Consider the following 24499-nt stretch of genomic DNA (forward strand, 5'->3'; position numbering starts at 1 on the left):
GTGCGCATCTTCACTGGTTTCATGATTCGATTTGTTTGATTATCCGGTCTTTGATTCCCCGATGCATCGCGATTAATGCCCACTGTTTTTATCCTAAAATTCAAGCAGTCAGAAGAACTACAATTTTTTTTATTTGCTCTTAGCACAAAATCATATTTGGGGGAGGGCAATTCTCATAACCATCCCAAAAGAGGGCTACAAGTTATTCACTTTTTGTTCATTACAGAGAACAAAGGGGCATTCTTTACATCTAGAGGAAAAACAGAAAGCTTCTTTGCCATAAGAGCTGTGAAAATGTGGAATAGACTGAATCTCACAAACTATTTCTGGGCTGCTCAGTGGATTGTTTTAACAAAAACCTGAAATGCGTTCCTGTCCTAAATGCACAAAATAGACGTAACCATGACAGAGGGATGGTGGTGGTGGAAGGATGGGTTCAGGTAAAGAGGGATGTTGGTGGAAGAGATGGGATCAGGCAGAGGGCTGGTGGTGGGAGAGATGGGATCAGGCAGAGGGATGGTGGTGGGAGAGATGGGATCAGGTAGAGGGATGGTGGGGGGAGAGATGGGACCAGGCAGAGGGATGCATCGCTATGCATGTACGCTGTGATTATATTCAACACCCTCTAATACTCGTGTAAACATGCTTAAAGACACGTAAACTTGCGTATGTGAGTAAATTACTGCAACCATGTAAAATTTTCGAGTTTTGTTTTACAGCTTTCATTGCTGTATTACTGATCTTTACTCAGCTTTGTGCATAGTTCGTTAGACCAGCGGTCCTCAACCCTGGCCTACAGGGCCCACTAACAGGCCAGATTTGCAAGATAACTGAAATGCATCCCAGGTGATATCATTTGCTGCTCAGTGATTGCAGTACTGTAGTCTGCATCTCCCCAAGGTAATACTTAAAATCTGGCCTGTTAGAGGGACCTGAGGACCGGAGTTGAGGACCACTGCCATAGACGACCATGGGTCTCATTTCCAATCCATAAAAAAGTTACTTTTTTTTTTTTGTACTCCTGTGTGCAAGAGGCCTTAACCACTTGCCGAACAGTCACGTACCTGGTACGTAACTCGACTTCAAATGGCTATACCAGGATGCAGCCTGCTGCTGCACCCGACGGTCAGCTCTCTTTAATAGAAATCCTAGTGGCTAACTAGCTGCTGGATTGCTTTTACAAGCCGAGGGAAGTGACATCCAACCCTCACACCCGCCTGGCTGCCTTCTGCAGCTTTAACGGTATCTCACTTCCTGCTTTTGTCAGCTGATCAGAAAGTTGTACAAAGCCAATTCGACCCTCGGCTATGGTAACCCGGAAGGGATGACCTGACATCACTTTACCTGAATGTCAACGGTGCCATTTAAAAAACAAAAACAAAAAAGAAATTTGAACATACCTATCTTGGTAGGATCAATTGCTTTTAAGGGCAGAGGAGGGATCTGGGAGTTAAACCCCATATCTCTCAATAAAGAGTATCTGTCATATTCTTTGTGACCGCAATAAAAGTGATATAAAAATTGAAAGCAACAGTGTTAAAAAAAAAAAAAAAAGTAAATAAGATAATCACATTCATATACAAATCTAGCAGTGCAAAATTATATTTAAAGTGCCTAAAATAGTGCAACTGTGCAAAAATTCACAAAAGTATGTAATTGCCAAAAGTGCAAAGTATATCATAGACATAAATATATAAAGTTCATATAATGAGATGTCCAAACTAGGCTGCTTCCAACACAAATATCACAAAGTGCTTCTTAGTGCAATGAGTATGCCACACGTGTATCCACAAGTGCACTGATTCCACCACCACTATGCAGTCACCAGAGCAAACAGGAAAAACCAGCCTGCTACAGTTATGCCATCACATGAGACTTCCTGATCCCCACAATAGATTTCTCAATAGCGATCATACATGTCCCAGCAGCTCGTCCTGTACAGGGAATAGGTCCCCACATGGAGCCCTAAAATCGTATAATGGTTTAGTATTTTTATTTATTTTAAAAAGGCATACAGCTAAAAAAAAAATTCCACTTGGATTAAGCAAAATAAAGCAACCGAACATACCAAGATGGCCACCGCTCCGAAAACCAGGTGCGGTGGCATGACCTCATCGTGTAGTACTAATTTTGCACTGCTAGATTTATGAAAATACACACAAGAGGGCACAAACGCCTAGTGCATTACCACCAAAACCATTTATTAAAAACAAACCCAACAATGTTATACTCACAAAAGTGGAATAAAACCAAGCTTATCAAGTAAACGGCTCCAGCAGGTGAGACAGGCAGTTTTTGTCTAATGCCACACGGTGGAAAAGCTTGTGTTTCAGGGGGACAGAGCCACTATTTGAGTGTTTCCACACTTGAGGACACACACCACTTAAGGAGCAGCTGTACAAGGACGGCCTTACTCCTCTTGTCAGTTGCACACTGACCTCCTCACAAACCACACCAAAAGGAAAAAAAGGGAGAAGCAGGACAACTCAAATCTTCGCAGTAACCCAACAAAAGGTATTTTGCAGCTATGCACAAGGCCCTGTATACATAACAATCTGTGCACTGAGAAACCCCACAATAAACAATCAGTAGTGCCTATATAGAGGAGTGTAACACTTCTTAGCCAATGTGTAGGTATATCATGGCCCTTAGCACCTCACATATGCTCACATTGAAAACATTGCGCTGAATGGTTTTCTATTGATTGCTAGGTTTATATATTAATGTTAGGGATGCACCGATACTATTTTTTTTTTTTAACCCCAAGTACGAGTACCGATCCTTTTTATAAAATACTGGCCGATACCTATAGCCTAGGTAGAATAGGTAGAGGGGTGGTTTGGGAGGTGGGGGGGGGGGGGTGCTAGGGAGTTGGGTGAGGGCAGGGTGGGAGGGGGGAGGTAGAGGGATATGTGAGGGCCGGGTTGTTGGGTGGGAGAGTTGGGATGGAAAAGGCTGTGATCCCTGGGGAGGGGGGGAAGAAGATGGGGATGGGAGGGTGTTTTGGTTCAAATCCCGGACGAACCCCCAACTGTTTTGCTTGCGTCTATCTAGCAAGGTTACTTTGCGGTACAAACAAGGAAACTTAGACCTTTGCGGTGTATAAATGTGCTTTTACTATGTAAAAGCAATCTGTACATACAAAACTATTAAAATATTTAGGAGCATAATTCAAGACTGGCAGATACAGATAAAGATAGAGCAAATATATAATACTTAACTAAAAGAAGTTTGTAGCCATGGAGTCCCATTTGCTATTATGCAACATGGCTCAGGGAAATCAGCAGTTCTTGCTTCATGGATGTTTCTGTGAGACTGACTCTTGCAGCTTTGGGCAGAAGTATTTAGACTTGTGTATACGGACTATATGGCTTCTTGACCAGACATTACAATGCATTAGTGAGCCACTGTAATATATGCAATTTCCACAACAGAGGGTCATTGGGAGACATGGGGGCAGAGTTGACAGTTACCCGGAGGGGAGGAGGAGGCGGGGATGGCACCTGCCAGAGAATATAGCCGGCAGGAGGAGCGGCTTCTCCTCTGCAAGGCATGGGAGATCCCGTGTCCCCCCTCTGCAAGGCATGAGAGATCCCGTGTCCCCCCCTCTGCAAGGCATGGGAGATCCCGTGTCCCCCCTCTGCAAGGCATGAGAGATCCCGTGTCCCCCCCTCTGCAAGGCATGGGAGATCCCGTGTCCCCCCCTCTGCAAGGCATGGGAGATCCCGTGTCCCCCCCTCTGCAAGGCATGGGAGATCCCGTGTCCCCCCCTCTGCAAGGCATGGGAGATCCCGTGTCCCCCCCCTCTGCAAGGCATGGGAGATCCCGTGTCCCCCCCCTCTGCAAGGCATGGGAGATCCCGTGTCCCCCCCCCTGCAAGGCATGGGAGATCCCGTGTCCCCCCTCTGCAAGGCATGGGAGATCCCGTGTCCCCCCTCTGCAAGGCATGGGAGATCCCGTGTCCCCCCCTCTGCAAGGCATGGGAGATCCCGTGTCCCCCCCCTCTGCAAGGCATGGGAGATCCCGTGTCCCCCCCCTCTGCAAGGCATGGGAGATCCCGTGTCCCCCCCCCTCTGCAAGGCATGGGAGATCCCGTGTCCCCCCCCTCTGCAAGGCATGGGAGATCCCGTGTCCCCCCCCCCTCTGCAAGGCATGGGAGATCCCGTGTCCCCCCCCCCTCTGCAAGGCATGGGAGATCCCGTGTCCCCCCCTCTGCAAGGCATGGGAGATCCCGTGTCCCCCCCCTCTGCAAGGCATGGGGGATCCATACACCCAGTCCTGGCAGTGTACGGAGTCCTCCTATCTAATCTATTTATCACACATGGAGGAGCAGAGAGCGGAGGACCCCCCGTACCAGCAATTAATGGGGCTCCCATACACACAGAGCCTGTCAGGCTGTAGCCGAGCATCACACGCACATATACGGAAGGTCTCGGTGTGCTCACCTCGTCCACTGTTAGCGACATTCAGGTCCTGTATTCCTTCACTAACCTCCTTGGCCCGGCCCCACTCTGCACTCAACAAAATGTTACAGATCTTTCCCCGGTGTGTCCTTGCCTCAGAGTGAGCGAAGCTCCTCACAGTGGCATACCTCACCGACACTGACTCTGCCCCCTCCCTCCACACACACCAACCATCAACCCCTCCACCCCCTCTTCATACCAACCCTGAGGAATCTCTTCACACGAAACAGGCCCTCATCTATAACACACGCTAGAGGGGAGGAGAAGGCGGGGATGGAACCCGCTAGAGAAGGAGGCATTCTGCTTCCAAGCTGACGTCCCTTCTGGTATCTGTTTCGGGTAACAGCGCTGTAACAGAACCGCGACCCCACAATGTGCTTGTAATACCGCTTCCTTCAGTCTTGAACATAAATATCTGATATTCTATCCGCCCCCATACAAAAATAGCCGAGAATAGCTTGTATAAGATCTGGAACATTTTATTGAACAAACTCACACTGAATATATACCCCACCAGGTCAGGTGCTTGACTACATTATCATATGCAGATGAAATTGTGTACAGAAATATAATTAACATATCTAAGGAACAACCAACACAAACAGTATTCTACTTTCCCACTAGCAACTACTAGAGGACAGTGATTTAATTAAATTGAGCTAATTAACTAGTAGACTTGCCGTCATCTAGCTCATGAAGTACAATACACATTATTATAAGTGTAAACACATCCCCACAGTAGACAATAGGTGAGTTAATCAGCACAATCAACAATGTGTGGAAGACCAGTGGTTAAACTGATGACCTTAGCATCTGCTATGAGTCTGACTGTGCGGAGAAGTCACCTATTGGCAATAGGCAGCTAGGCCTTTAACGTGGATCCTAGGCCTAGAGTCCCAGGGTCTGTGTGTCTTTGGGAGATGTGGACTTGAATCCAAAGTAACATTACTCCAAGGGTCCCCCCAGCATACACCCCACAAACAGCAGTGTTCCCTTACAAGTCAGAGCCCATAGTCAGTTGGCAAGAGGCTAGTCTGCAGTCCCCTCCAGAAGCCCCTATCCTGAGTGAGTTTGTCACAGGCGCATTTGTACCGATACTCACGCTAATGCTTAGTATCAGTGCAACCCTAAAGAATGTGATTTATTTTATATACATTGTGAAATACATAAATACAGGTGCATCTAAAAAAATTGAATTATCATCCAAAAGTAATTTATTTCAGTAATTCCATTCAAAAGGTGAAACTCATATATTATATTATATAGATACTTTACACACAGAGTGATATATTTCAAGCATTTCTTTCTTTTTAATTTTGATGATTATGGCTTACAGCTAGTGATACCGCAAAGCTAGAGTAGGCTCAATGTGGGTACCTCATCCATAATTAACATAGTCAAAGAAGAACCTTGGAACCTTGCTGACTTTAATGGTAAAGGAGAAGGACAGTGAAACAAGAATAAATAAAAAAAGATAATGTTTATCACAAAAATCGTTTAAAAAGCCTCCATAAACCATGAAAAGAGTGCTTCATTGGATGATACAAGCCATACAGTCGAAACTGCAACAGTATTTATTTTCTATATATTGTTAGAGGTCGACTTGTTTCACAAAAAACTTCCTCAGGACCTCATTGTCTTGATAGCAAAGAGCATTGGCATACATTCCCAACAGCCCAAATAAGGATGGCGGTGTGCTGCATGGCGCAAGATACAATGTACAGTGGCGATAAAAATTCTACACACCTGTTAAAATGTGAGGTTTCTGTGATGTAAAAAAAATGAAAAATGAAACCAATTTAAATCCTTTCAGAATTTTTTTTTCACCTTTTTATTGTGACCTATAAACTGTACAACTCCATTGCAAAACGAATTGAAATCTTTGGGGGGGGGGGGGAGTAAAAATAAAAAAACTAAAATAATGTGGTTGCAGAAGTGTGCACACCCTCTTATAACTGGGGATGTAACTGCGTTTAGAATTAAGCAATCCCATTCAAACTCATGTTAAATAGGCGTCAGTGCACACCTGCCATCATTTAAAGTGCCTCTGATTAACCCCAAATTAAATTCAGCTGTTCTAGTAGGTCTTTCCTGTCATATTTTCTTAGTCACATCCTGCAGCAAAAGCCATGGTCTGCAGAGATGAGTAGGAGAAAATAAAAGGCTGGGATCGGCGCTACCTGGTATATGCAGTAACCTAGATCATACAAAGTGATCTTAATATAAAACCATATAAAATGCACAAAATACGAACCAATGAATAATAAAATAGTGCAAGATGAAGTGCAATGTGCAAAATAGCAGAGACAAAATCTGGGCAATACGTATGAGCCCTAAGAAATGCTTTAAGTGCTAAAGATGGATTTAGAAAAACTAATACTACAAAGTGCAAATAAGTGCACTTTTTTGCACAGGGGATTTTTCCTTTTTCCCCTCACCATAATTTATACAATTTATTTACATCGTCACTGTTTACTCATTTTATACTATCACTCAGGCTATTAAGATCCTGGTTCACATTTTGGATATATAGTGCCTGCACCTCACAATAAATTATTTATTTGCACTTTGTGGTATTAGTTTTTCTAAATCCACCTTTAGCACTTTAAGCATTTCTTAGGGCTCATACGTTTTTAGCCCAGATTTTGTCTCTTTTGCACATTGCACTTTCACTTCATCTTGCACTATTTTATTATTCATTGGTTCACATTTTGTGCATTTTATATGGTTTTATATTAAGATCACTTTGTATGATGGTTGGTTACTACATTTACCAGGTAGCGCCGATCCCAGCCTTTTATTTTCTCCTAGTCATTTCTGGCTCCTATTTTATTAGGGGTTGGTTGGTGGCAGCTTCTATACCTGTATATTTTATACTTATCTTTATTATGGTCTGCAGAGAGCTTCCAAAGCATCAGAGGGATCTTATTGTTAAAAGGTATCAGTCGGGAGAAGGGTACTAAGAAATTTCCAAGGCATTAGATATACCATGGAACCCAGTAAAGACAGTCATCATCAAGTGGAGAAAATATGGCACAACAGTGACATTACCCAGAACTGGATGTTCCTCCAAAACCGATGCAAAGACCAGAAGAAAACTGGTCAGGGAGACTGCCAAGAGGCCTACAGCAAGTACTGTCTGTGTGGCACATGTGAGAACAATCTCCCGTATTCTTTATATATCTGGGCTATGGGGACGGGTGGCAAGAGGGAAGCCTTTTCTTACGAACAAAACATCCAAGCCCGGCTAAAGTTTTCAAAAACACATCTGAAGTCTCCCAAAAGCATGTGGGAAAATGTGTTCTGGTCTGATGAAACCAAGGTTAAACTTTTTGGTCATAATTCCAAAAGATATGTTTGGTGCAAAAACACTGCACATCACAAAAAGAACACTATACCCACAGTAAAGCATGGTGGTGGCAGCATCATGCTTTGGGGCTGTTTTTCTTCAGATGAAACAGGGGCCTTATGAACAGTTCCACATACCACTCAATATTGGCACAAAACCTTCAGGCTTCTGCTAGAAAGCTGACCATGAAAAGGAACTTCATCTTTCAGCATGACAACGACCCAAAGCATACATCCAAATCAACAAAGGAATGACTTCACCAGAAGAGCCCAGATCTGAATCCAATTGGAAATCTGTGAGCTGGTCTGAAGAGGGTTGTGCAAAGGAGATGCCCCCCACAATCTTGACATATTTGGAGTGTTTTTCCAAAGAAGAGTTGGCAAATATTGCGAAGTCAAGATGTGCCATGCTGACTTGTACCCAAAAAGACTGAGCGCTGTAATAAAATTAAAAGGTGCTTAGACAAAGTATTTTAAGGGTGTGCACACCTATGCAACCATATTATTTTAGTTTATTTCATTTCCCTCCACCTAAAAGATTTCAGTTTGTTGTTCAACTGAGTTGTACAGTTTATAAGTCACATTAAAGGTGCAAAAAGTTCTTAAATGATTTTTTTTTGTCTCATTTTCTTTTACATCACAGAAACCTGACATCTTACCAGGGGTGTGTAGGCTTTTTATATCCACTGTAGCTATCCCAATGTTATGCAATTGTCTAGTTAACAATCCCCGGAAAATTCGCAATAAACATAGACCAGAGACCAAGTACAATATCAGGATATCCAATCCCCAAATAAATAAAGCAACCAGCAGGTTTGTAGCAGCTGCATACCACCATCCACACTGGTGAAAACCCAAAATTCAGCATCTCAGAAAATTTTAATATTAAATAAGACCAATTAAAAAAAAAAAGGATTTTTAATACACAAATGTTGGCTTACTGAAAAGTGTCCATGTACAGAATATTATGCATTCAATACTTGGTCGGGGCTCCTTTTGCATGAATTACTTCATCAACGCAGCGTGGCATGGAGGCAATGAGCCTGTGGCAATGCTGAGGTGGTGTTAAAGCCCAGGTTGCTTGGATAGTGGCCTTCAGCTCATCTGCATTGTTCGATCTGGTATCTCTCATCTTCCTCTTGACAATGCCCCACAGATTCTCTATGGGGTTTAGGTCAGGTGAGTTTGCTGGCCAATGTGATACCATGATCAATTAAACCAGGTATATTGGCAGTGTGGGCAAGTGGCAAGTCCTGCTGGAAAATAAATCAGCATCTCCATTTTCCTGATAGAGGGCTGCGTCAACTTTGGCCTAGACAAAAAAAAACAGTGGACCAACACCAGCAGATGACATGGCTCCCCAAATCATCACTGACTGGAAACTTCACACTGAACCTCTTGCAACTTGGTTTCTCTGCCTCTCCGCTCTTCCTCCAGACTCTGGGACCTTTTGATTTCCAAATTAAATGCAAAATTTACTTTAATCAGAAAATAGGAATTTTGGACCACTGAACAGTCCAGTCCTTTTTCTCCTTAGCCCAGGTAAGGTGATTCTGACGTTTTGTCTCTGGTTCAGAAGTGGCTTGCCACAAGGAATGCGACCGTTGTAGCCCATGTCCTGGATACATCTGTGTGTGGTGGCTCTTGAAGCACCTTGTAATATTTGAATTAACCAATTTACCCAGGCTGCTAATTCCAGAGTATCAGTAAGCATCCAGTTCAATGCTATCAATTCTCTTACATAGTAGAACAAGAGCCTCCAAAAAAGCCTAGTACTAGTATCCAATGTTTCGTCTTTAAGTACCCCTAAAAGTCAGACCAACGGGCTTCATATGTTTGGTAAATCAAATGTGTCGGCAATAAATTCCATCACCCTTGACCGCAAAGGCCTAATTTTAGGACACTCGGAAACCATATGAAAAAACGTTCCCCCGCTGGTTTGACATTGATACGTGGCCGTGTCCCGTTTACCCCATTTGAAAGAAACGTTGCAGCATATAATACGTTTGTAAATATCGTATGTGTATCCTTTTGTCTCTCGAAGAGATAACCATGCCAACATAAGTGTCAAGCACCTCAACCCATAATTCTTCTTCTGTCAGATCAGGTATTATACTCCTCCATCGGTCCCTTGCCCTAAAGCCAACCTAGTGTGTTCTGATTGCAGCATAAGAGCTTCCAGCTTGGGGTTAACAAGTCAGTGCAGCGTTTTTAAGTTGCCAGGAACTGGGTATTCCCTATTCTGCCTTCAGTTGGGGAAAATTATTTAATTTTTTCCAGCTTCATATAACTGATAAACATATTTTATCCTATACTCTGACCAACATGATCCCTTATGAATTTTAACCCAAATTAGAATTATACCAAAGTGGGGCATTAGGGGACATAGATAAAGCTGAATCAGATACCTGCTTGGAACATATAGCCATTATTTTTTTAGAGACAGCCAAAACAACCTTACCCCCTTCCGACGGAACCTCCCCCCTATAAAGGAAATTCAATAATGTCTCATATGACTTGGCCATAGCGGCTTCAACCGCTGTGGCTGCATTATTCAACTGGGGAAACATTCTCCAGTGTTTGTACACCAGTTGTGAGGCAATGTAATATGTTTGTTGGATATTTTTAATAAAACATCTACTCGATTTGCTTCTGGCATCCTTTTGCAATTTTGTGATGTTTAATGGCCAACTCCACCCAGAATTGATATCTGTTTGCATTTGTTCACTCCATAGGGATTAATCAATTTGTGGCTTTTTTAACTCCAACTTCAGTGGTGAAGACCAATGACCACAATAATGGTGTCACTTAGAGGGGAGTACAATCAGAGAAGACACTATTGTTTGGTTTTCTAATGGCTGCAGCAAATGGGCAAAACGAAAATTTTGTGTCGGGGGAACCTTGCCATTGCAGCTTTCAAGAGATCACTATAATAAAAATTTTAATTGTATGAGATGTAACTTGCCAGCGGTTGCTCTGCACTACTTATTTTTGCTTCTGTTATGCAACAGATGTGAAACTTCTCCAGGCTGCTGATCAATTCAAAGACCAGACTTTCTTCCTTAGTCAGATACCACAATATGCACTGAGAAAAACCTTATTTCCACTGGGAGGATTGACAAAAGACTTTGTAAAGAAAATTGCCACAGAAGCTGGATTTCATCATGTTTTAAAGAGAAAAGAGGCAAGAACTTTCTTTATTGTATTCTATCATTTTTTTAATGTATTCATCTAGTGAAAGGCTTATGGAATAATACAACTTTTACATTTTATCTGCAAATTACACTGATACCAACAGATAAAAAAATAAGTACATTTCTTCTATGTCTTTTTCATTTAGAGCATGGGAATATGCTTCATTGGTGAGAGAAACTTTGACAAATTCATACTTGAGGTACATTTTCTTAAATACTGTGGAGTTTAGGAAGATCATTTTGTGTCCAGCAATGTTCACTGCCTAATGTTTTTTTTTTTTTATTTTTTATTTGAAGTATTTAGAACCACAACCTGGGAACTTTGTTTCTATTGAAGATGGGAAAATTATGGGAACGCACAATGGTACGCAGAAAATTTTCATTTTTGTTGTCCTTTATGTGACTTCTGACATTTGACATAAAAACACGTTGATTATTGTAGGGCTGCAACTTGCAATTATTTTCATAATCAATTAGTTGACCGATTGATTAATCGGATAAAAACAAAGTGTGGTGAATAATTGTAGGTAATATGTAAAGTTAAAAAAATGTATTCTTAAAAATCTATATGCAGTGGTACCAGAAGAGATAGATGGATACACTATTAGAGGTTGAATCTGGTACACATCATCAGACTCCCGAGATCAAATTTTATAAAGAAAAAAAAATTAAACACCTAAAATTATAGTTTTGCATATTTTCAGACAGGACTGTATTTTATTATGCATGACAGACTCCCTCATCATAAGCAAGTAGCTTGATACAAGCTGCCTGCACCTGCTGTCACTAAGCATTTAGTTAAAACAAAAAATCACACACTCTCGCAAGAGGTAGGATGTACAGGATATTTTAAATAGGAGTACGCCATGAAGCTACATGAAAGGTGGGAGTAATATCTTTTGTATTAAAGTAGTACTAAAGGCTGAGATTTTTTTTTTTTTTTTTTTTCACGGAAATAATCATTTTAATGCACAATTCTGGTAAACTGGTAAACTTTTTTTATTTTAAAGATAAGTTCCCCTTTTAAATTTTTTTTAAAAATGCACATTTTTGCAGGTAAAAAAACGGGCATTAAGTTTTACACTGACAGGAAGAATCAATGGACTACCAGAGCGCTCAACATCGTCCTTGTAGTTCATTGAGAAATACAAGCTGACAACCACAAAGGCTATCAGTACTTGTAGTTTTTACATTCACAGAACTTTGAAATTGTGACAGCGAGCGGGTGGAGAAGATATCCTGGGCGCTGTCACGCCGAGCGATTGGGGGCAGGGGGTGGTGCTACAGTAACATGTTATGTGTTACACCCTGAAGCTTGTTTTGATAAAGTATGACTGTTCTGGTCTCTTCTGATCTCTTCTTCTGCAACATGATTACTTGGTATAGATACAGACCTCTCCTCCTCCTTTTGTTATGTATTTAACTGAGCTGCATCTCGGCACACTGCCTTTTTTGGCATGTTTTGTCTTACTACTGCTGAACTTTGGCAGTGGATGTACTGTTCATAAGTTTAATAAATGTAACCCTTTAAAAAAAAAAAAGTAAGGCCAAAAATTGCTTCCTGGACTTATCTCTCAGGCCCTCCTTCTTCCTCCTTAGTGCCTCTGTATATGCCAGCCATAGCCATAATGGAAAGGGAAATAATCACCACAATAGTGCTTATAAAGTTTTCTAAAATAAAAGCAGTTTATTTAAACTCCATACAAGTTACTTACATTTGTTGGGTGATTTGCATACTGATGTCACAACACTGGGTACTCAAATGAGAGCACATAGATACACAGGGCTGAGCTGGTATTTTGTTTGTGTCAAGGACACAAGCAAAATTTTAACAGTGCGGGAATAGTATGATGCGCTGCAAACAGTATCCATTAAATAGACATGTATACACATCTCCTAGATTGTAAGCCCTAATTCCTCCTGTATTGAATTGTATTGTAACTGTACTGTCTGGCCTCCTGTTGTAAAGTTCTGTGCAAACTTTTGGCGCTATATAAATCCTGTATTATTATTATTATAATAATGATATTTAATATTGGAATTTTGTTTAAAATGTCAAAAGGATAACAGTTCAAACTTTTTAAAAATATGCAATCTCCCGAGGTCAGGCTGTAATGTCGGTCTCTGTACTTTTAACTACCCAATGCTTTTCCATTAATATTTGCTTCATTGTAAAATCATTGATTTTTTTTTATTTGAATATCCTGGTGGTGTACTGTCAAGAACTACTCACTCTTTCTCATACAGAGCCTGGGCTCTGGCAGGCTTCTTCTAAGGGTTGATTTTCAAGGATGCAAACAAAGAAGGCATGGGACTGAAAGGAGTACTGTCTGAAGGCCTTTTCCCACACCGTGAACACTGGTCAGGTGACAGCTGGTCACCCCAGCCGCTCGAACCACTTCCCACCTGTGATTGGCTAAATGCAATACCCCAGAACCAATGCTAGGAAAGACCTGAGAATCCTTCTGTAATTTACAACCAGTTCCTGATTAATATGACAGTACCACTTCTCTTACAGGGTCACTTTTTTAGATCAGACTGCATAGTGTGCAATATGGGCTTCATATTCTTCAACAGGTTTAAAATATTTCAGCTATTTGTTTTTCTCTCAAAAACAAACAGCTGACATTCAGAATACAGTCTCCTATATTGTTTCTACTGAATGCTTTGCTTTGCCAAGTCCTGCAATAATCTTTCTAATCGGTTCATAAAATGTAAATAAATAACCGTGTGAAACATAAGGCCATTTTGGCTGATATAAAAATGTCAGCTATCTGTAATAATCCAGTGACCCCAAAAAAAGGTCATTTGCAAAGGAATGCTTTTGTCAATGACCTTCTTATTGAATTATTCTCTACAGCAGTGAACACTAAAAAGTAGAGTGACTCAGTTATACTTTTTACAAAAGGACTCCTTTTTTTTGTTTTGCATGGTAAAAATTATCATACCCCCTCATTAAGAACTTCCTTTAGCTTTTATTAAAAAAGAAATATATCAACATTTGTTTCAACAGGTTCCTTTTTGTTTTCTGCATTTTGTTTTTGTCCTGCTTTAAGGAGTCCTTGTGATACTTATTTTTTCTTTATTAGGATGGTTTCTCTTCACATTGGGCCAAAGAGCAAGAATTGGTGGTCTGCAAGATGCTTGGTTTGTTGTCGATAAAGATGTGACCACAGCAGAAGTTTTTGTGGTAAGTGCTTTTATTACCATGTGTGGGGACCTGTGATATGATTCTTATTGTTTTGATTGCATTAATTACAATGGTCTTCTTAACTGTTGATAGATTGTATTGATTTATTGCTATTGTTACCACAACACTTTTTTTCTGTATGTTGTACCCATGCTCAAAACCCTTGTGTTATGTTCAAAAGACATCTTGCATTTTTTTTTTTTTTTTGTATAATCTTTATTTAAGTTTCAAAATGCAAACATTAAAACAAACAGAAAGGCAAAGGAATTAGTACAACAAGATACATAAGGAAGCGTACCCCGCAAGGGCACTGGACATTGCATCATTAAGGTTAGGAGGCCATTGTAACCAAGAAACAAAAGAACCTTGTGCAAAGCAACTAGGGAGAATGAGTAAGGGTGATGGCCCTTTCAGGCAACGTTTGAACACATCTATCATCATTGTAAGCGCTATGCATGTCAAGGGTAGGTCAGGTATTGACGGGAAGCCAAGGCCAGAAATCGAAGAGGGGGGGGGGGGGGGAGGACGAAGCAAGGGGCAGAGAGGAGCTGGGCAGAAATGCAGGGGGGTGGTAAAAGGTGAGTCCAGAGGTCATAAGGCAATATCATGATAAAAGAGATATAACAACAATGCAGCATCGTCTCAATACTGTCTGAGTCAACAGGTGTCCGTGGCTAGAGTCCATCACACAGCAGGGTCGGCCACCGGCACGGGCGCAGAGCCGCCCGCGCCCGAGGGCGTATAGTCTATCCACACTGCCCATTTCATGTAAAATTTGTCATAACGGTCCTTACACCGGGCCATCCACTCCTCAGCCGCCATAATATTGTTTAGCAGTGTGATCCAAGCCGCCCTATCAGGCACCCTTGTCTGCTTCCAGAACACCGGGACCAGGCAACGAGCGGCATTTAACAAGTGCGGCAGAACACTTTTCCTATATCTGCTAAGAGGGATGGATAGCACGTGCAGAAGAAAGTGTCGTGGGTTATCAGGGACATCCACGTCCAGGATCGCCGAGATCTGTGCCCGAATGTCCACCCAGAACGGCCGCAGGAGCGGGCACCCCCCACCAGATGTGGAGGAAGGTGCCCCTGTCCCCGCAGCCCCGCCAGCAGTGGTCCGAGGCACCCGGGAAGATCCGCGTGAGCCGGGAGGGCACCCTGTACCACCTCGTCAGTAATTTTATAACTGTTTTTTTTTTTCCCCTGCATCTTAGTATCCACCGTGCTAGAGTGGGTCATTTGGTACATATGGGTCAGCTGTTGTTCAGAAAAGGTGCACTTCAAGTCCCTCTCCCACTCCCTCACAAATAAGGGCTTGGACTCCTGGTCCGAAGGGCAAAGAAGTTGGTACAGCAGCGTAATGGAATGCTGGATCGGGTCCTTGGAGATGCATAGCTTCTCATAGGGGGACATCTGCATCGGAGAACGAATCGCCTCCATCTTAGGAAGAAGGAAGTGAGTCAACTCCCTGAGCTCCGAGAGTGGCAGCATCCTCCCCTCCTGTACAAAGCGTCCGCAGCGCGTCTCCCCGCCGTACGCCCACGTCCCAAAGAAGGAAACATCCTCCCCTGGGAGGAACCACGGGAAACCCCCAAGTGGCGCTAGCGGGGGGATTGCCGCCGACAGCATTGGCATTGACGTCATCCCAAATCCGCAAGGTATGGGTCGTGGATGGGGAGACCCTTGCGGAGAGGCCTCTGTGTTCCTGGGGAGCCAAGGAGCATGTGCCAGGTTCCTGCTTGCCATATATTTTTCCATAGAAACCCAAAGCTTGTCCCGGATGTGGTGGTGCCAGTCCAGGATTGGCTGCAAAGCAATCGCTTCGTAGGATCTCCGAATCACGGGGATTCCCAGGCCGCTTGGAACGCTGCATGAGGGTAAAAGCCAGACGGGGATGTTTACCATTCCACACAAAACGGATAAACAGGCTGTTGAGGCTCAAGAAGAAAGACCTGGGTAAACGCACAGGTAGCATCTGTAAGTAGAATAAAATTTGCGGCAGGATGTTCATTTTGAGCACATTCACCCTCCCAATCCAAGTCAGCGTCAATTTGGTCCAGTCCGTCAGATCCCTGCGGATCACGTTCAGCAGGGGCACATAATTGAGTCCAAACACGTCCGTGGAACAGTCAGGAAGGTAAACCCCCAGGTACTTAATTTTGGAGTGGCACCAGGTGAACGGTAGGGAGGACTGCAAGGCCGTGGCCATGTCCGGAGGGACGGAGAGGGGTAGGATCTCCGACTTGTCAAAATTAATTTTGAAGTTGGAAAGTGTATGAAAGGACCGGAGCTCGGACATGAGCACAGGAAGCGACGTCTGAGGTCTGGTGACGTAAAAAAGGACATCGTCCGCGTAGGCAGATAATTTGTGTTCCGTGGGGCCTACCGTGACCCCCCCCCCCAATGTCTGGGTTCCCTTTGACTCTCGCCAGAAATGGCTCCAGGGTCAACGGCGAAAGGGGGCAGCCCTGGTACGTACCGTTGCGGATCGGGAAAGATATCCCCCTGCCTTCAGGTGAGGCGTAAAGCGCCGTTACCCAGCCAGTCATTCGGGGACCTAGACCCAGGTGTTCCAAGACCAGACGCATGTAAAGCCAATCCACCCTGTCAGAGATCTTGCATTTTAATTTTTTTTACTAGGGTATTTGGTTGATTTGCATTTTATAATCCATGTGGAGATGTATTAATTTTTATTTTTATTTTTTTACTGTAGAAAAAAGTATACATCTGCAACAAAGTTAGAGGACCTCCAGGCTCCCCCCAAAAAATAAACCACCAGCAGCTACAAATACTGTATCTGCTGACTCTTAATATAAGGACACTTCCCAGTCCAGGGATCCAGTGATATCCCCCACCCAAGCCGGTTCTTCAATCTAGTGCAGGCGCCAGCATCTCAAGTAAGGCAAACAGCCAGTGAAGCCTTATGGCTCCGTATTCTTCTGGGACCTGTGATTTTTTTTTTTTTTTTTTTCCCCAGAAGACTGCGGAGGAAAGAGGGGGTGAACTTTTGGCTCAGATCGCCATGGCAATATGACCAGAAGTGGGAACGGGTACCTGTCAAAACCATGTACCCGTGGTGGCAGTGAAGGGGGGAGAGAATGCAAACAAGCAGAACTTCACCCAAAAGGTTAGGTTTGTTAAACTTCTTGCAATGTACATGCTCAACCAGAGGGAATTTTTTTTTTTCCAACAAAATTGAAGTACTGAAAAAAGAAAACAAATGCAGCCACCATATCCAAGGACTGGTAAGCTGCAATGTATTACATTTTTGTTTTTGGGGGATTTAATTACATTTCATTTTTCTATCAAATATTTTTTGTTGAACAGTTCCTAACATTAAAGGTACAGCAAACTTGGCTGTCCATTTTTCGCTGTACCCACCCTCTTTCCAACCGAATTCCCATTGCAAGCCATAAATGGGTGACTTAACAAAAGTTCTCTTGTGCTCCTGTCTATTCTCTTTATCGCAGCTGAATGGTTATTGCTTTGTGATTGTGAGTCTATACATAGAATAGCAAGGGGAGGGGGGTCATTAGGGAGGGGGGTCATTAAAACAGTATCCCAGACATGACCCTGTACCAGCAGCCAAGAACGTGGCTGAGCACACCATGATAGAAAAAGATAATCAAGAAAAATACCTCATAATCAAGTATCAAAGCTAGTAATACTAGTATTAAGAGTGAGACAAGGCTGAAAGCCGACCCATCTCATACAGTATGCCACCTAAAGTCAATCAAATTGTTTTGGATAGAGTGGAGAGATATTAGAATGGCTGTCAGGTTTTTATTGCTGTCTGTCTTCATTAAGGAGATCCACCCTTTCTATTTTGTCCTGTTTACCATTATCAGTGAAAGTAAAAGAAAATCCTCACTTCCTGTTTGTTTATGGAACAGGACGTGATGGGAAATCGCTCCAATGGGACATCGAGGAGAAAAAATGACAGGGGTTATAACACTCTTAACTCAATCCAAAATGGGGGGGGGGGGGGGGGAATTTGCCTATAATTCTACTTTTATTAAAACATGAAATAAAAATAAAGGGTTAGTTTATCAGGATGCTGTGAGATTAGAGAGCAGCCCAAAAACAGCAGTATACTTTACTGAGAGCAGTCCGTAACATAGGGGCCAAGCTGGAGGACCGAGCCAGTTGCCCCATAGTTTTTTACTTTTAAGGGGACAGTCTTTCCATTTATAGACTAAATGTTTTTGAAGTAGATCATCCATGACTGGGTTTTTCTGCTTTGTATGGTCAGTTGAAGATGAGGCAATTCATCATACTTTATACTTTAGGTTTACAAGCTAGGAACAGTAGTCATATGAAGACTGTAGATGTTTGTACCTCTGGTAACATCCCCTCATTTTCCAGTGACAAGAAGACACATTACATAGTTGGTGAGGTTGAAAAAAGACACCAGTCCATCCAGTTCAACCTATGATGAATGTGTGTGTATAATAAGTGTTTATGTCAATAGTACATTGTATACCCCTGTATGTTGTGGTTGTTAAGGTGTCCATCTATTCGTTTTTTAAAACTGTTGATGCTCCCCGCTGACACCACTGCTTGTGGAAGAGAATTCCACATCCTTACCGCTCTGATGGTATAGAACCCTTTACACAGTTTCAGGTTAACCTACTTTTCTTCTAATTTTAGCGAGTGAGTCCTTTTTATATTCCCTTTCGCTGAATAGTTTGTTCCCTATGCTAGGGTAACGAGTACGGTATTTGTACATATCATATCCCCTCTCAAGCGTATTTTCTCCAGGGAGAATAAGTTCAATGCTTGTAGTCTTTCCTAATAGCTGAGATCCTCCAGTCCCTTTATTGGCTTTGTTGCCCTTCTCTGGACTCTCTCCAATTCTAGTACATCCTTCCTGAGGACCGGTGCCCAGAACTGGACGGCATACTCGAGAAGATGCGGCCAGACCAGAGTCTTGTAGAGTGGGGGAAATATTGTTTTATCTCTGGAGTGAATCCCCTTTTCTCTTGCGTCCTCCGACAGTCGCCGCCTCCTCTAAGTCATCACTATTGGGTATTGTCCACCTATCCGTAGGAATAGCTAGGCATATAGACTTAGTCAAAAGACAAAAGGCATTAGCATATACACACCCACGGGGCCTGTCCCATCTGGTCAATACCCCCCCTGCATCACCACTCCCAACTCAGTTTTAGTTTGCCTAGCATTCAGGCTACCTGAATGGGGGGGCTTCAGTCTCAGCCTTCCTAAATGTTTTATTTGATTTTCTTTTAAATGTCAGTTTTTTTTTCTCTCACTTTACTAGCTGTTTATTTTGTCAGCTTTAGTGTTAGTCTATTCTTCGGATGAAGATGGAACATGCGGTGCTGGGATTCGGACTGGCCGCCCTGGTTCTCCAGGGCACAGAGGGTCAGATGGACCCACAGCCCGCCATCGAGCGTTCAGCTATGGTTCGCCCTGGCATTAAGAACGACCCATCCCTGTTCGCTGCAGGGATGCAGCCGTGAGGTGGCTACCTCACAGGACTCGTCTGCGCTGCTGCAGCGTCATGTCCCTGGCTCACGGCACTCCCTGTCAGATGAGGACAGAGGTTTATCCGTGCATAGAGGCTCCCCCACGCCATCGGGTACAGGTAAGTACTTTTCTGTGTGGGGCCTCTGTTTGGGGTGGCAGTCAGTGTTGCTGTGTGTCCCCATGTCTGTGCCTGTGTGACTCCCTGTGCGATCCCTGCGGGGTTCGCTGTGTGCAGATCTGTATGTTTGCCGGGGGTCCCTGTCCCTGTGTCACCTTAGGTGCATGTTTGGGGGTACAGACTTGTGTGTTGTGCGGCGACCGCTGCGGGGGAAAAATCGCGCGGTCCGCCATGTTTTTACTGTGCACATGTGTATAGCCCCTCTGGGGCGAGTATACAGCTCATTTTGGCGCCATCCGCCGCCATTTTGTGGGCGGTGAAACGATCGGTTCGGCCGCATGTCGGCGGCCATCTTGGTGAAGCCTCCTATGCATCCCTATGGGGCAGCCATTTTCCCTGGGGTCTGGCTTATGGCCAGCCCCCTCCAGCAGCATTTCCTTTTCCTCTCAGACAGCACAGACACAGGTAGCAATGATCTGCAGGCTCTGCAGTTTATCTCTGTCGTCTTCTGCATACTGCTTCTGGCTCAGTTTTCTTTCTCCTTTTGGGGGTCTTCATAGCTGTGACAGTAGCGGTGGGCTGCGCACTCCGCAGCGCTATTTAAGGGGACAGTACACTACTTTTCTTTTGCACTGTAGTTTTTTCATTATCTTGAGCCATGGATTCTCAGGAAAGCAAGTTTCCTCCAGCTTTAGTGGGGGGCCCCAGTTCTCCTGTGGCCCCGCTGCGACCTGATCTGGCTGCTGTAGTTGCGACTTTAGTGGCAAATATGGAAATGCTGATGTCTGAACGGGCTGCGAGAAAACGGCCAAGGCTGTCTCTCTCTTCTGATTCAGATGGGGATATGGATGCTGCTGCTTCTGCGAGCGTGCCCTTTTCAGGGTCAGGTGGAGGGTGTTGATACATTCTCCCCAGGGTCACCCGAAGAACGGGCGATCATGGATGAGTTGATTTGTTTCTGTTAAGGAAACCTTACATTTAGAGGATGAGGTATCTGTGTGATGCAGCCCTTAATGAGGCCCCCTTGGTGGCTCTCCTCTCGAGTGTCGCGGTACTTAACCGGCGACTGATATGGCTGAAGAGCTGGTTGGCCGACCAGTCCTTGCGGAAAACTGTTTCTGATTTTCCCTATGCTGGCTCTCACCTTTTTGGCGAGGCATTGGATACCTTGGTAAAAGGCGTCACAGGGGGTAAGAGCACCATGCTACCCCAGATCCCGAAGAACAAGTCTTTCCGTGGCAAGCGGGGTTCTGCGCCTAAATCTAGTCAGGGGTCCTTTCGTGCCTTTCGGAACCAATCCAAGGGCAAGCCCTTCAAGGCCCAGGGCAACCAGAAGAAACCCTTGGCGGGTAAGCAGAAGACCGGCAATGCCGGTTCGGCGGGACACTCCGCCTCTGCCTGAAGGGGCGCCCTCGCCCATTTCTGGGGTGGGGGGCGTTTGCACCTCCAACCTTGGCTGCTCCGGATCTTGGACAGGTGGGTCCAGGAAATCGTTTGATCAGGTTACAAGATCGAATTCCTTTCCAGGCCGGCGGACAGATTCTTTCCCTCCAATTTCCATTTGCTTCCGGGGCGTCTGCAGGACTTGCATCAAGCGGTGCAGGACATGCTTGCTCAGGGGGTGATTGTCCCGGTGCCTCATCGGGACAGGTTTCGAGGTTTTATTCGAATCTGTTCACTGTGCCCAGGAAGGAGGGCAAAGTGCGTCCTATTCTGGACCTGAAAGCGCTGAACCGCTTCGTGCGTGTTCAGAAGTTTCGAATGGAGTCTCTCCGTTCGGTTGTGGCCTCCTTGAGTCCAGGAGAATTCCTGGCTTCGATAGATCTGAAGCATGCGTACCTGCACATCCCCATTTTCGAGAGTCCTCATCGGTACCTTCGGTTCGCTATCGCAGAGGACCACTACCAGTTTGTGGCGTTACCGTTTGGTCTCGCTTCGGCACCCAGGGTATTTACCAAGGTGTTGGCACCGGTCCTGGGCCTGCTGCGGGCCCAGGGCATTGCGGTCCTGGGGTACCTGGACGATCTGCTTCTGAGATCGCGTGCCAGTCAGGACCTTGTGCGCGATCTGTCCATCACGGTACAGACGCTCCAGGAGTTCGGGTGGACCATCAACGTTCAAAAATCAGCGTTGTCTCCGTCGCTTCGCCTTCCCTATCTGGGAATGGTTCTGGACTCTGCTCAAGCAAAGGTATTCTTGCCGGAGGACAAGCTCCGGACTTTGCGGGACGAAATCCGGTCCCTCAGGGACAATCCGTCCTCGTCACTCAGGGCCTGCATGCGGGGCCTGGGTTTGATGGTGTCGGCCTTCGAGGCGATTCCCTTTGCCCAGTTCCACACACGGGCTCTCCAGACGGAGATCCTGGCCAGGTGGGACAGACTTTCTCAGTCCTTGGATCTGGAGGTCTCCTTGAGTCGCCGGACCAGATTGGCTCTTCTGTGGTGGATACAGTCCCCGTCGGTGGCGGAAGGCAAGTCCTTCCGCCCGTTGGTGTGGACAGTGGTTACCACGGATGCCAGCCTGTCGGGCTGGGGTGGAGTCCTGGGCACCCTGTCTGCCCAGGGCACTTGGTCGGAGGAGGAATCCTCCCTCCCGATAAATGTGCTGGAACTACGAGCGATAAAACTCTGTCTCTTCCAGTGGTCGGGCCGTCTCCAGGGCCTGCCTGTTCGCGTACAGACGGACAATGCTACCGCGGTGGCTTACATCAACCACCAGGGGGGCACCAGGAGTGCTCGAGCAGCCCGGGAGGTGACCGACATCCTGTCTTGGGCCGAGACTCATGTCCCGGCGATTTCGGCAGTTCACATTCCGGGTGTGGAGAATTGGCAGGCAGATTATCTGAGCCGCCAGACCCTGGACCAGGGGGAATGGTCCCTACACCCGGAGGTCTTTCAGATGCTGTGTGCGAAGTGGGGATCCCCAGACATGGATCTGTTCGCATCCCGGCTAAACCGAAAGGTGGCAAGAACGTGCGACCCGTTGGCGGACGCCTCGGATGCGTTGGTGGCCCCTTGGCATCAGTATCGTCTGATGTACGCCTTTCCTCCGATTCAGTTACTATCCCGGTTCCGTCGCAGATTGGTCTCGGAACCGCACATGGTGATTCTGGTGGCGCCGGACTGGCCTCGCCGGTCTTGGTACGCCGACGTTGCTCACCTGGCAGTGGCGCCTCCGTGGCGTCTGCCTCTGCGGGAAGATCTCCTGTCTCAGGGTCAGATCTTCCATCCTGCTTTACAGTCGCTGGCTTTAACGGCCTGGCTGTTGAGACCCAGGTCTTGAGGGACAAGGGTCTATCTTATGAGGTTATCCCTACCCTGATCAAGGCTAGGAAATCTTCCTCTGGTAAGATCTATTACCGTACCTGGAAAGCCTACCTCACCTGGTGTGAGTCCAGGGGGTTTTCCCCTCGTTCTTACTCGGTGTCGAATCTTGGCTTTCCTCCAGTCTGGGGTGGATCAGCGCCTGGTGCTGGCCACTATAAAGGGCCAGGTATCCGCACTGGCGGTCCTTTTCCAATGCCCTGTGGCGTCTCATTCCTTGGTGCGCACGTTCATTTAAGGTGTGCGACATTTGGCTCCTCCTAGGAAGGAGCCTTTACCTCCATGGGACCTGAACTTGGTCCTGTCCGCTTTGCAGCGTGCTCCTTTTGAAAATATCAGGGAGATATCGTTGCCTCTACTGTCGAAAATGGTTGCTTTTCTTGTGGCGATCACTTCGGCTCGCAGAGTGTCGGAGCTGGCGGCGTTGTCTTGCCGCTCCCCTTACTTGATAATTCACAAGGATAAGGTGGTGTTGAGAACACCCCCGTCCTTTCTTCCCAAGGTGATCACTGAGTTCCACCTTAATGAGGAAATTGTCCTGCCTTCGCTTTGTACAAAGTCTAAGCATCCAAAGGAGATTGCTTTTCATTCCTTGGATGTTGTCCGGGCGATCAGGGTTTACCTGAAGTCTACGGAATCCTTTCAAAAGGCAGACTCTCTCTTTGTCCTTCCTGAGGGACCTCGGAAGGGCATGGCTGCATCGGCAGCAACTATTGCCAAGTGGTTCAGACAGACCATTGAGCAGGCCTATGCCTTGAAGGAACTGGTTCCGCCCTTCCCTGTTAAGGCGCACTCTACCAGGTCTTTGAGTACTTCCTGGGCCTGTTGGCATCGGGCCTCGGTGGCCCAGGTGTGCAAGGCGGCGACTTGATCTTCGGTTCACACTTTTTCCAAGTTCTGCAAAGTAGACGTTCTGGCATCAGCTGATGCTTCTTTTGGCCGCAAAGTTCTCAGTGCGGCTGTGCCATGATGGACCCTTGATTTTTTTTCTCTGGGTCCCTGGCTGTTGGCATTTGCTTTCCTGGGCTGTTGCTCCTGTTGGGCATTGTTTTTTTCTGTTGCCCAGTTGGTTCTTACGGTGCATGTAAGATTCCTTTCTCTGATGTGGGTACTGTGTTGCCTTTTCTACGGTTGCGTCTCCCACCCCTCATGTCTATACTGCTTTAGGACATCCTAATAGTGATGACTTAGAGGAGGCGGCGACTGTCGGAGGACGTAAGAAAACTGAATTTTCTCTTACGTCCTCCGACAGTCGCCGCCCACTTCATGTTCATCACCAATGGGGTTATGTCCTTTATTCCGTAGGAGTAGCTAGGCAATAGAATATGTTAGTACAAAGACTTTTAACATATCCCACCCCCAGGGGGTGGTCCC

The 24499-nt window shown here is 45.3% G+C and overlaps 1 protein-coding gene across 1 annotated transcript in view; it reads left to right on the forward strand.

Annotated features, from left to right (window-relative positions):
• Positions 1-24499, forward strand: part of TRMU (tRNA mitochondrial 2-thiouridylase) — an 88361-nt gene that overhangs the window by 25378 nt on the left and 38484 nt on the right. The window contains exons 5-8 of the mRNA XM_082256972.1: positions 10823-10995; positions 11152-11205; positions 11303-11369; positions 14095-14195. Of these exons, the coding sequence (XP_082113098.1) occupies positions 10823-10995; positions 11152-11205; positions 11303-11369; positions 14095-14195 (395 nt within the window). The remainder of the gene's footprint in view (positions 1-10822; positions 10996-11151; positions 11206-11302; positions 11370-14094; positions 14196-24499) is intronic.

This window comes from Pelophylax lessonae (genome assembly GCF_965119305.1).
Source record: "Pelophylax lessonae genome assembly, chromosome: 4".
NCBI classification, from domain to species: Eukaryota; Metazoa; Chordata; class Amphibia; order Anura; family Ranidae; genus Pelophylax; species Pelophylax lessonae.